This window comes from Sardina pilchardus, chromosome 13, assembly GCF_963854185.1.
Source record: "Sardina pilchardus chromosome 13, fSarPil1.1, whole genome shotgun sequence".
NCBI classification, from domain to species: Eukaryota; Metazoa; Chordata; class Actinopteri; order Clupeiformes; family Clupeidae; genus Sardina; species Sardina pilchardus.
In genome coordinates, this window is record NC_085006.1 from 21,329,364 (window position 1) to 21,341,547 (window position 12,184).

At 44.0% G+C, this 12,184-nt stretch overlaps 1 protein-coding gene across 5 annotated transcripts; it reads left to right on the plus strand.

Annotated features, from left to right (window-relative positions):
* The first annotated feature begins 2,245 nt into the window (after positions 1 to 2,245).
* On the plus strand, positions 2,246 to 12,127 carry mffa (mitochondrial fission factor a). Of its 5 annotated transcripts, none has more exons than XM_062552120.1 (8): positions 2,246 to 2,338; positions 3,166 to 3,424; positions 3,751 to 3,923; positions 4,517 to 4,608; positions 6,928 to 7,101; positions 8,804 to 8,863; positions 10,677 to 10,761; positions 11,144 to 12,127. In XM_062552120.1, the coding sequence occupies exons 2-8, from the start codon at positions 3,184 to 3,186 to the stop codon at positions 11,273 to 11,275; spliced, it is 957 nt and encodes a 318-aa protein (XP_062408104.1). In that variant the 5' UTR covers positions 2,246 to 2,338; positions 3,166 to 3,183; the 3' UTR covers positions 11,276 to 12,127. The 5 variants fall into 5 exon arrangements, with proteins under 5 accessions (XP_062408104.1, XP_062408103.1, XP_062408105.1 ...); XM_062552119.1 differs by having other exon boundaries at positions 2,265 to 2,457; XM_062552121.1 differs by lacking the exon at positions 8,804 to 8,863 and having other exon boundaries at positions 2,284 to 2,457.
* Positions 12,128 to 12,184: the final 57 nt, after the last annotated feature.

Consider the following 12,184-nt stretch of genomic DNA (forward strand, 5'->3'; position numbering starts at 1 on the left):
CGATGTTGATTACATCTTCGTGAATCAACATTGAAAAGATAGTCTTTTGCTGTGCACTTTTGCATTTAAAAACAATATCCTGTTCTACAAGCGGTACATTGATGATTGTCTTCTAGTAGGCTATGGCGGGGCTCTGAACAGCTACTCCAGTCTTTCCTACTGTAGGCCTACATCAACTGTCTACATGGAACCATCAAGAAGTTCAGCATGGAATGTGATCCCTTCAAGGTCAGTTTTTAGACACCTGGGTCATAGGCCTATACAAAAAAGAAGCCATTCACACAACTCTTAACGTCAAACCTGACGAAAACAGTATCTTACATGCCTCCAGCTTCCATCCCACTTCTTTAAAACAGGGACTTCCTTACAGACAATTTCTGAGTGAGGAGAATCTGCAGTGACCACCAAGACTTCAGGACTGAAACAGACAGAATGTACATGCAATTCCTGGCAAGAGGCTACAGCAAGGACACACTTGGCCACGCCCTTCACAAGGTAAATTCAGCCCCGAGTGATACAAAAGCCACAATAGAAGGAAAAAGGAACGTTCTATGATCTGCTGCACAACCTACACACCTCAGACACACCAGATTGAAAAGATAATTAGGAAACATTGGGATGTTCTCAATATAGATCAAGCATGTTATGTTCAACTCTTTTTAGAGATCCACCACTCTTTGCACACAATGAGCCAATTTCACAGTGTCCGGGTGTCTGGCCTAGTTGATGTTAATGATGCCTTAATTGGCAGGGTAAAACATCTTCCTGTTTCTGTCTTTCCTATAGACTGAGCTGTTCCAGAGGAAGTTAGTTTACACAGTGGCGACATCTTGTGAAATAGGCTTATAGGGCTAGAAGCATTAGAGACATCTTGATTCATGCCGACACGTTTGACCGTTCCAAGACCCCACGGAAACGACTGGATGATGCAAAAGGTTTCTTCCCCTGTCGGAATTGTACATCATGCACCAGTAAAGGTATGAAGAAAACCAATAAATTCAAAAGCTCCAAGTCAGGCAAAGAATATACTATCAACAAACTCATAACCTGCAGCTCTGTGAATGTAATTTATTTACTAACATGTCCCTGTGGATTACAATATATTGGTCTGACCAACATGCAGGCAGCTGAGAATCCAAATCAACTAACACAGGAGTGCCATCTACAGGAAGGATCACCGGTGGCCAGACACTTCGCCTTGGCTGGGCACAAGATTAGTGACTTGGAAGTAGTGGGATTTGAATGTCTGTCACCCAGCCGCAGAAGCTGTGATGTGGAAAGCAAACTAGGCTACTAAAATGTAAAGCACGCTGGATTTTTTACATGGCCACCTTGACTCCAGGAGGACTCAACGGAGACTTGGATTTTACTTGCTTTTTGTGATAGACATTTCTGTGTGACTGCTATTAAGGTTTTTCAACTGGAATCTGGACTTGTCGTGTAATATGATTGTGTTGATGAAATGTTTGTGTCGGTTGTAGATCGAACATGCAGTCATTATTTGTTTGCTAAATGATTGCCAATTGAAAGTTGGAGTAGATGTACTGGTTCATTGGAATTTTGTGAATGATGTCATGTCCTACATAGTGTAATTGATTGATTGCAATTTGCACTGAGGATGGGGTCACCCGAAACATTTGCGCTGCACATGCACTTTAAGTCTCTTTTTATGGTGAGCCAATAAATCACTTTTGATGTAAACTCTCGTTTTTTTTAACTACTTTTTGTGTGCGAGCTCCATTCCTGTTTTTTTTTTTTTATCTATTAGGCCTGTTTACTGGCCTACGCACCGACAAGAACATAGCCAATAGCCTACTGGCGCAGATCCTCTGCACATGCATACAATTGCACAAGGTTGCAGTAGGGGATGGAGCCAAATGTTATTTGTTATTTTATTATTGTTTATTTATATTTGTTGTGTGTGTGTGTATTTTTTTATTTAGCCTATTATATATTATTTGTTGATGAATTGAATGTACTTTAACATTCAATTCATGTTAAATGAAGGGTGTAGGGTAGGGTAGGCCATTCTACAATAAGGTATTCTACAATAATCAAATGCTTGCTTGGTTTGGATGTGGGCCTGCCTCAAATGAGTTATACTTTTAATGACGACTCTCATAATTCATAATTCAAATTGTACAATGCTGCTAAAAATATTGTTAATGTTTCCGCTAGATGGCAATATGGACCACGAAGAAGGAACGAAAACAAAAGTTATCATACTTCCTGTTTGGTACTACGTCATCTGTTCTGCTGCGGCTGTGTCTGGTGCTGCTGCTGCTGCTGCTGTTCTGTCTTGTGGGGGGATTTTGGCTGTCGCGCGTCTCAACGGACGGTTTGTATTGTCCGGGGGGGACGGCTGTTTGTCTGTGATGTAGTTTGTCTTTTGAACTACTACCTTCAATCTCGTATCCATCTGTGATCCATTCGGTATTGCGGTTGACACTTTGAAGGGTAAGGCTGTTTTGCTTATGTTCCATGACGTTAGAAATGGGTGGCTGTCTTTCGGAAATTGATCAGTTGAACAAGCAAGATAACGTTAGCTGGTTTGCTAACATGAACTGTCACTGTATGTGCCAAAACTGTCAGTCTACAACAGCTATGTTTTCCTCATATATTCATGTTACATAATCGTCACCGATGAGATGCTGTTCAACTGACAGATTAGCACCATAGACAGTAAAAGATAGGTAGCACGCTCCCTGCTATAAGTCTACTCTGGTGGATGACTAGCAAGCTAACGAAATTAAGGTTAGATAGGACAGTTAGCTGGATGCTAATGTTAGCATGGACTGCTTCACTGATCTACAGCAGTGGAACTGTTTCGGTTATAGATTTTCTTCATATTGATTAATTTTTGGATGACGGGAAATGCTTTCTAGACCCATTTGTGGTCATTGTTTACGAGTTGAATAACACATTCATCGACTTCAGTAGCCTACTTCTACCTAGGCTATTGAATTATAGTCAGGTGGTGTTTCCTGTCCTTAAATATCTATCAAGTGACGTTAACGTAACTAACGTTCATTTAACTAACTGTTAATGCGTAGTTATCGTATGTTAGGACTGTTCTAGTTGGTGAACACGTTAAAGTGAACAGCCTTGCACTTGCACTCAACTAATGCGACCTTTGTTATTCTTCCTTTTATTACCATCCAATAGGATTTGAAATACCGCGCTATGGCTCTCTCCCATTCCTCCAGCGAGATGAACGGCGCCGCATTCCCCTCGCCCACCGCCGAGATGGCCGAGATCAATCGCATTCACTACGATCTAGAATACACGGAGGGCATCAGCCAGCGAATGCGGGTCCCTGAGATGCTCAAAGTGGCCCCCTACTCCACCGACGACCAGGAGAAGGGTTTTTTCGACGCACCCCACAGCGTCATGATGCATGTGCCCGAGAGGATCGTGGTGGCAGGTGAGTGGTGTGTAAGGAGGCTGCCATGATAGTTAAGGGTGTTAAGGGAACGTTCTAATGTGAAGGGATTAGCGGGCGTCTGTAAGTCATTTAAAGTGAAGCCAAAACGGTTAGAATAGTAGGCTTAGATGAAAGTCCATTAATGTGAAACTGCATTTCTGTGGTTCATATGACCATAATGCATCTGTGGCAAATGAGGTTGCATATTGTCCTCATTGCTCAATGGAGAGAGATAGTGTCCAACACTTTTTTAGTGCCACAACAGAGGTGCGTTAAAGTTAAGTTGAACGTGCTGTGTTTCCCCCCCCACTCTCTGTGACACTCAGGCGATGGCGACGATTCCCAGTTCCCCAGACCTCGAGACCTGGACCTTATCCAGTCCACTCCACTGGAGGGGGTGGCCCTGAAGACGCCTCCGAGGGTCCTCACCCTCAGTGAACGGCCCCTGGACTTCCTCGAGATGGAACGGTCCAGTGCACCCAGCCAGCCCACTGAAGAGGTAAGGGGACGGACGTTCAAGAGGACCTTTATGGCTTACTCTGAATCCACGCCTATTTCAGAATTCCATAAGATTGTCTGTGGTTTTGAATCGGACCCTGCGCTGACTTGTACATTTGTGACCCAAGACACTGATGTTTGGGTGATTGTTTTCTTGGGTCTATCTAAGGGCGAGGAACTACTAGAATCTTCCATTTTAAGCCTTTCTCCACCAGTAGCCTAAACATTACGACGGCTTTATAGACTTTTGGTCCAGTGAGCTACTTCTGTTTGCATCTGAAAAATGCAAATACCTTGCTAACGTATCTAGCTGGCAGTGATAAAAGCTTCCCAACATGATCGTAACTGCAAACTTTTGGCCCCATTATTGGCGATGTCGCTGCAGGGCTTTTCTTAAATTTTTACAGTGTAATTTTTTACATCTTAATCCACTCTTCACTGTCCTTTTGAGCGCTCAACAATTTGGCTAAAAAGTGGCAAGTTGTTGCTTAGTACTGTTTTAATTCTGGCCCCAAAGAAGGGCTAAATGTAGCACAGTGGGATTGTTGCCGGTTCTGACCGCCGTGCGGAAATGGTCCTGTGTGTTGCCCTCAGGTGCGGTCACATGGTCGTCTACGCAGAGAGCGCTCTGCCAGCGAGAACACTGCCACGCGCCAAAATGGCCAGCTACCCCACAATGACTCCATGTAAGTTACTTACGGGACGTACACACACACACACACACACACACACATACACACACGACCACGAGATGGGGTTTCAAAATGGAATCACCAGGCCCCTCTCTCATGTATTCTACTCTGTCAGTCATCCTTACATGCTCTTTGTGTGTGTGTGCATCCATACGTGCGTGTGTGCGCATGCGTCTAGGCAGAAGTATGAGGGTTCAGTTGCTGCATGACATCAGGCCTGCGTGTTGCTTCCCTGCTGCTTGTACTGTGACTGTCCTGTGACTGTAGCCTGCCTGCCTGTAGGCCTGCTAGTTGAACTTTACAGATCACAGTATCCTCTTCCCTTGTTGTCCTAACAAACTCACAAGGCCTATCCACATAAGTCTCTAACTTAACTTTGACAATAACAACAAAAACAACACCTTTGAGTGTTGCTCTCTGTTGCTGATATGAATGGCAACATCTGCACTGAATACTACAACGATAATGTTACCATGTGAATGAACACAACATGTTTTGACTGTCGTCCTCCTCTTTGATGTCGCTGGCACCCAATAGAGATTATATTATTATCCCTATTCCCCATTAACCAGGTAAATTGCTATGCAGTTCTCAGAGGTGGAAACGTCTAGCTTCAGAAAGTAAAAGTAAAAGGCCTACCACATATCTGTACCAACCATTCACTTCAACAAGCTGATTGTAAAATTAGCACAACTCTTCAGCCAGTTAGAGCAGCTAATTAGTGAGATCCCCTGTGTTAAGTGCACCGGTAGAACCAATACATGGTTAGATTTTTACTATCTGAAGCTGGACTTTTCCACCTCTGGTTGTTCTTCGACAAATTCATGATAGTAGTGTAAGCATTAAGAGTGCTGTCCCCTGCTGGTCGTGGAAAGGTACTACAACCTCTCCAGCTCCTCCGTGCTGCACCAGCAATGCACTCCTATCTGGATGCGAGCCTCGCCCCACCCCACCCCCCTCTGTCCTCTCCCTGTCACAGAGTCCTGCGTCGTCCCTTCTCTCCGCTCTCCCCCCGTGATGTAACATTAGCGACTCACATGCTCCTCTTCAGGCCCTTCAGCCAAGCCTGTGCTTTTACAGTGATTACATAAGACGCCGTGCACTGCAGGCTTCCCCTCCCTTCCCCTCCACCCCAGCTCACCCCACCCTCAAGGCCAAACTGAACATCCTTCTATCCTTTAACAATCACTCCGTCTCACCAGGTCCTCGTTGTTGTCGTTGTTGTCGTTGTTGTTGTTGTTGTTGTTTTTGTTGACAGAAGTCATGGGCATGTTCAGAGTGAAAGTGTGCTGATGGATGTGTTGTGTGTGATGGTGGAGCATCTCTGTTGCAGTAGCATGGCATGCTGGCTATTGGTGCTTGAGGGCTGTTGCTTCTGGGCCTATTTTGCTTCGTCTTTTTTGTTTTGTTTTGTTTTGTTTTTCATGTTTTACTTTTATTATACTGTTGTGTTGTTGGCACAGGGCCGTGTTCCATCGATTGTGGTTGTTGTGAGAGTTTTTGTTTGTTCTTGTGTGATCTTAGACTTATTTTCTCTAGCGAGCACTCCACAGATATGGTAAACAGCTGGACCACAACCTGTACACTTTTATTGTGAAGGTTCTGATTCCCTGGCATTTACGTCAGTGTCAGAATGTATCACTTCAGGATGCTAAGAATGATCAAATGGGTGCTATTAAATCACCCATAGGAGCTGTCGGCATCACGTCAATGTTAATAAGAGGCATTGGACACGCTGTTAAATTGTTTGCAGTGAGTCCTTGATATGCTTAATGAAGCATGGAGCTCTTCCCTGTTGTGAAGCTCATGGCCAGTAGAATCGTGCATGTGTGCGTGCGTGCGTGCGTGCGTGCGTGTGTGTGTTAGAGAGAGAGAGGTTGCCCTGTCAGTTTCTCAACTGCTGTCTCCATCTGCAGTGTGATAGAATGCCTCTCCTTTTTCATTTCTTTATTTCTCTCCATCTGCCTAAATATGTCTTTCTCTCACACTCCGTCTATCAGTTCTTACCCCCTTCATACTGCCGTACCCCTGCTTTTCTTTTTTTATTTGCTGAATCTCTCCTGACTGCCATAGGCTAATTTCTGCGCTTCTTGCTTCTTGCCATTGTTCTCACGTGTTCTCTCCCCCTTTGCTCTCTCTCTCTCTCTCTTTCTCTCTCTCTTTCTCTCTCTTTCTCCCTGCCCTCCCCCCTTTTTGCTCACTCCCTGCCCTCTCTTCGGTGCTTGTGCGCGGGACGTCGGATGTGCGCACCTCCTGTGTGCGTGCGTGCGTGTGTGTGTGTGTGTGTGTGTGTGTACACACGCTCATGTGCAGCGTGACCACGTCTGCACCGGCCCCTGTGCGAGCTGTGGTACCCCTGGGGGTCCCCGCGGAGGAGGAGGGGGGCGAGTGGCTGAGCTCCCCTGGCGGCCTGCTCTCCTTCCTGCAGACCAGCACGCGCCGGGCCTACCAGCACGTCCTGGAGGTCCTGGACGAGAACCACAGCAGGTGACCCCCCCCCCACCACGCCCCTGTCAACACCCACCACCAGCCAAAGAAAATACACACCTCAGTCACCCTTCTGCCCTGCGCAGTCCTACCCATCTACAAGCTACATTTTGGTCACTCTTTGGTCATTTTGGTTATGGTTTTGTTTTGTTGGTGTCGTCATTGTGATTATTGTTTTCGGTTTTGGTTTGGTTTATTGTGTGTGTGTCTGTGTGTGAACATTTTGTTTGAGACATCAAGGCTGCGTTGAACATGTGTACGTGTGTATGTGGTAGGTCGAGGTTTTGAGTTTGTGCTCGTTCACAGTCAGACGTTGGCATCCATGTGTCAGTGTTCCATTTTTCTTTGACACGATATGGTGTCAGTCCACAGGTGCTTGACCCTCTCTTGTGGGACTTTGTGTGTTTGTTTGTTTGTTGCCATTTTCAGACTTTATTTGGTGATTTGTTTATTTGTTTACTTGTAACCTATGTCATTATCATCATCATCATCATCATTCATGCCTGACACGCTGCTGTTCCCGAACCATGGCTTGGCTTGAGTCTATCTTTTATGGTTGCCCATTTTTTTCTTACCTCTCTGCCTTTTGTTTTAACCCTCCTTCCCCCACTGCTGCTACTCAGAGCTTTTTTACTGCTTGGTTGAAACCGTGTCTATAGTGACTAAAGTGATGTAGATATTTTTGGCACAAAATTCAGGGGTCATATTCACAAAGAATCACATCTTACTACTAAGAGTACTCCGGACAAAGTCGGACTAGAAGTGTTTCACTAAAAGTTTCCTCTCACAGCCTATTCACAAAGACCAACTTTTAGTAAAAGGGGGAAAAAAAACAATCCTACAACTAAGGGAAAAGTTCTGATGCTACATGGCTAACGTCAGTTCTCAGGCACAAGCTTACTTGCAATGATTTCGGCGATTGGTTGATGAATGGCAGGTTTGTACTGGTGGGCAGGCAGGCGCTAAATGCCCTACCTCAAAAGATGAAAAAAAAGATAAAGATCAAAGACCACAAATGATATACTAAAGGAATTGGCAACTTATTGACAGATTAGATTATCTCTTCACAGTGTTTCCATAATGACTCTGTATGATGACACGTTTGCTAAGGTCCTCTGTGGCCTTATTGTGTCCTGGCTTACAAGATACATTTCTCCAATGATAGAGATCTGTGATTCTGCATGAGAATTACAAAACATTGCAATTTGCGGCATAATAGAAACAACCATTTTATGGTCATTTGTGAGTTGGCCTTAGTGAGTCAGGAGTCTTAAAGGTAAGGCTAACAAACCCATTATTTGTAGATGTTTCTCCTAAAACAACAGGTTTGGCGCTACTCTTAGCCTTAAGATTCTGTGTGAATATGGGCCCAGTTGAGACCACTATTGAAGACCTAACAGATCATGTGGTTCTTACTTCATATACCTCCACACAAATTTGGTCGAAAATCATCTGAAATTGACAAGGGTACAGTACATTTGTTATGTGTGACTTATCTCAATATAATAACATAAAATGTGCTAAATGCTGTTTTTTTTAAGCACATGATAATTTGTTCATTTTTACACATTGTAGGCCTAGTACGGAGTTCAGTGAGTGCAGGGTTAATTTTAAGTGTGTTTCCTCTGTGTGTTGTGTGTTTTTTGTGTGTGTGTATGTGATGCCTGATTTCACTGTTGTCCCTCTCCTCCTCGCTCTCCAGCAAACCTGTGCTGAGAGGAGGCTCTTCCTCTTCCTCTTCAAATCCTGGCCCTGACTCCAGGTAACTCCTCTGTCCCCACTCCCTCTCTATACCACCTGGTCTCTCTACCCCATCCTGTCTCTCTCTACACCACCCTCTCTCTCTCTACATCACATTGTCTCTCTCCCCATCCTGTCTCTCTCTACACCACCCTGTATCTCTCCTACACCACCCTCTCTCTCCTACACCACCCTCTCTCTCTCTACATCACGTTGTCTCTCTCCCCATCCCGTCTCTCTCTACACCACCCTGTATCTCTCCTACACCACCCTCTCTCTCTCTACATCACGTTGTCTCTCTACACCACCCTGTTCTCTCTCTTAACCACCCTGTCTCTCTCTACACCACCTTGTCTCTCTCTACACCATCCTGTCTCTGTCTCCACCACCCTCTCTCTCTCTCTACATCACCTTGTCTCTCTACACCATCCTGTCTCTCTCTACACCACCCTCTCTCTCTCTCTCTCTACATCACCTTGTCTCTCTACACCACCCTGTTCTCTCTCTTAACCACCCTGTCTCTCTCTACACCACCTTGTCTCTCTCTACACCATCCTGTCTCTGTCTCCACCACCCTCTCTTTCTAAACCACCCTGTTCTCTCTCTACACCACCCTGTCTCGCTCTTAGTCTGTTCCCCTGGTACTGCCCCCCCCTTTCCATTCACTAGGCTAGGGGTAATAATACTAGACACCATGTGTGTTTTGTGGCCTTTGATGGTCATTTCTGATACCACAGATGAATGAAGTTCCAGTCAGGCAGTGGTAGGAGTTTTATTTACAATGATGTGCATTAAGGGAGAGACAGTATGACTTTGCATAAAGATCCAACAGCTGGTCTAACTAGAAAAGGGAATAGTTAGGCTTTAAGTATCCTTCCAGGTTGCCATGGGGATGGTGTTGGTGATCCCACTGTGCGTGGACCACACTGAATCAGAACCTGGTTAGTGTCACCCTGGCAACCCAGACCAGATAGCTACTGATGCAGGGGGATGCACTCATGCAGAACAGAGCAACACTGCAAATCCATGATATTCCCCCTCATCTGTACACACATAGTCACACACAGATATAGTCAGGGACGATACAGAAACACAATGAAGTAAAAACATTCATGCTCTTTTTGTGTAATTTCATTATGTGGAAGAACGGAAAACGTAAGGACACATCAAAACAAATACTGTTTAGGAATATAAAAATAATAAGTTCTTATTTCAATACTCTCGCCCTGTTATCAGAGGTGCAAAAGTCTGGCTTCAGAAAGTAAAACTCCGACCACATATTTGTTCCAACCCTTCACTAGCTCTGCAGATTGTTATGGGCTCTTCGTACGAAAGGCTCTCAATTTGGCCACTTTGTTTTCCGATGGAGCCAAGTGTATTTCAATCTGCCGCTGTGTTGTTAATGTAATTAGTGTCTACACAGACCCGGTTGGCTGTTGCAACTAGTAAATCAACACGTCACGATAAAGAAGGATTTATGCAAGTTAAAATGTATATTATTGGGCAAAGAAGATGTTCAGTGTCGGAGATGAAGATACATTGAGAGCCTTTCATGCAAAGACCCCATTACAGCACAACTCCTCAGCCAGGTAGATCAGCTAATTAGTGGAATTGTCTGTTTTATGTGCACATGTGGAACAAATACATGATAGGACTTTCACTTTCTGAACCTGGAATTTTACAACTCTGCCTGTTATTCGATCTTTAGGAGTGCCTGCAGTGTGCGCTTGTTGGTAATGTATTATTACTGAATGTGACCATGTTTAAACGTGTGTGTGTGTGTGTGTGTGTGTGTGTGTGTGTGTGTGTGTGTGTGGTGGTGGTGTTTCTATTAGGTGTGCTCTCACCACAATGGACACAACATTGGAAGGAGGACCCGATGACATGGCTGTAGTTGATGCAACAACGCTCCGGCGACAGGTACATACCTTACCTCAGACCAGGATTAAAATAGCTCTATGGATATAGATATTTATTTATTTATTTATTTATTTTTTAAATACAAAACAACCAAATGACCTGTTTTGATATAGAAATTGTTCACTGATTGTATTGGTTGTTATAGAAAACAACCAAATTACATGTTTTGATTGATGGGTGATGGTGGTGAACACATTTGCACCTAAAGGATTACCACCGAAAGAAATAGACGAATGCCAGCATGGCTTGATTATGAGATTGCGGTCTTTTCCATAGTTATATCCTAGTAAGACCAGACCACACAATATGTCATTGTTAGTTCCCAGGGGGAATTAGGGTTGTATGGGTGATTTTCCTAACAGCTCAGTGCTGCCCTCTGCAGATCATCAAGCTGAATCGCAGGCTACAACTGCTGGAGGATGAGAACAAGGAGCGGGTGAAGCGCGAGAAGATCATGTACTCCATCACCGTAGCGTTCTGGCTCATCAACACCTGGGTGTGGTTCCGTCGTTAGTGCCCCTTCACTCCAAAGCCGTCCCCTTTTGGCCACAGACCCTGTCCCTGTCGAGGGAGCGTAGAGCTGGAGGAGGAAGCTAAGCCATTGCCTGTGTTCTGTGTGTCAAAAACTGTTTGCCAAATACTGCGCTCTCTCTGTCTCTCTCTCTGTCTCTCTCTCTGTCTCTCTCTCTGTCTCTCTCTCTCTCTCTGTCTCTCTCTCTCTCTCTCTCTCTCTCTCTCTCTCATAGGCTATAGCTGGAAAGCCTTGGTAGGGGAACAGTGTGTTTTTGGTTAAAGGGATACTTGTATTCATTTTTGATTCTTTTCTCGTTTTATTTTGTTATACATATGGAACTTGTAAATGTATTATTATTTTTATATGACTTCAGTTGTTTTTTTCCTGTGTTCCTCGGTTTTGTATGTTTTTAAGACCATCCTGCTGTTAGCACAAAATGACGCAAGCTTGAGTGACTTGTATATACTTCCTCTCAGCTCTCTGAGAGATCTGGTTGTATTTATTATTTCTAGGATGACCACTTTCCGCACATGGAAGCAAGCTGTTGGTGTATTATAAAATAATAGGACTTATATTGTGAATGCATATTTAAAAGTATAGCATTGTACAACATCCTCGTTATGCAACATTATGCAACACGTGTATTTCTGTTGAATTCTGCAATCAAACATTTAAATTCATTTATAATCAGTTTCCCCAGCATTAATTTATGAGACCATCTGATCATCAATATCAATTTGTGTAATTTCTTTCATCTTCATACAACGTCAATACAATGTTCAATATGTATTTTTTTTGCGGTCAATAATATTATATCACAAACACAAATCGATTAAATTAACTACAACAGTGGTTAAGTATTTGTTTTAGTCTTATTTTGCAACTTTGTCTCGTGTTGGTTCCGTTTTT

Coding starts and splice junctions, on each gene's coding strand:
- mffa (XM_062552120.1), top strand. CDS start 3,184: ATGGCTCTCTCCCATTCCTCCAGCGAGATGAACGGCGCCGCATTCCCC. Junction 3,924..4,516: donor CCAGCCAGCCCACTGAAGAG/GTAAGGGGACGG, acceptor TGTTGCCCTCAG/GTGCGGTCACATGGTCGTCT. Junction 8,864..10,676: donor AATCCTGGCCCTGACTCCAG/GTAACTCCTCTG, acceptor TGTTTCTATTAG/GTGTGCTCTCACCACAATGG.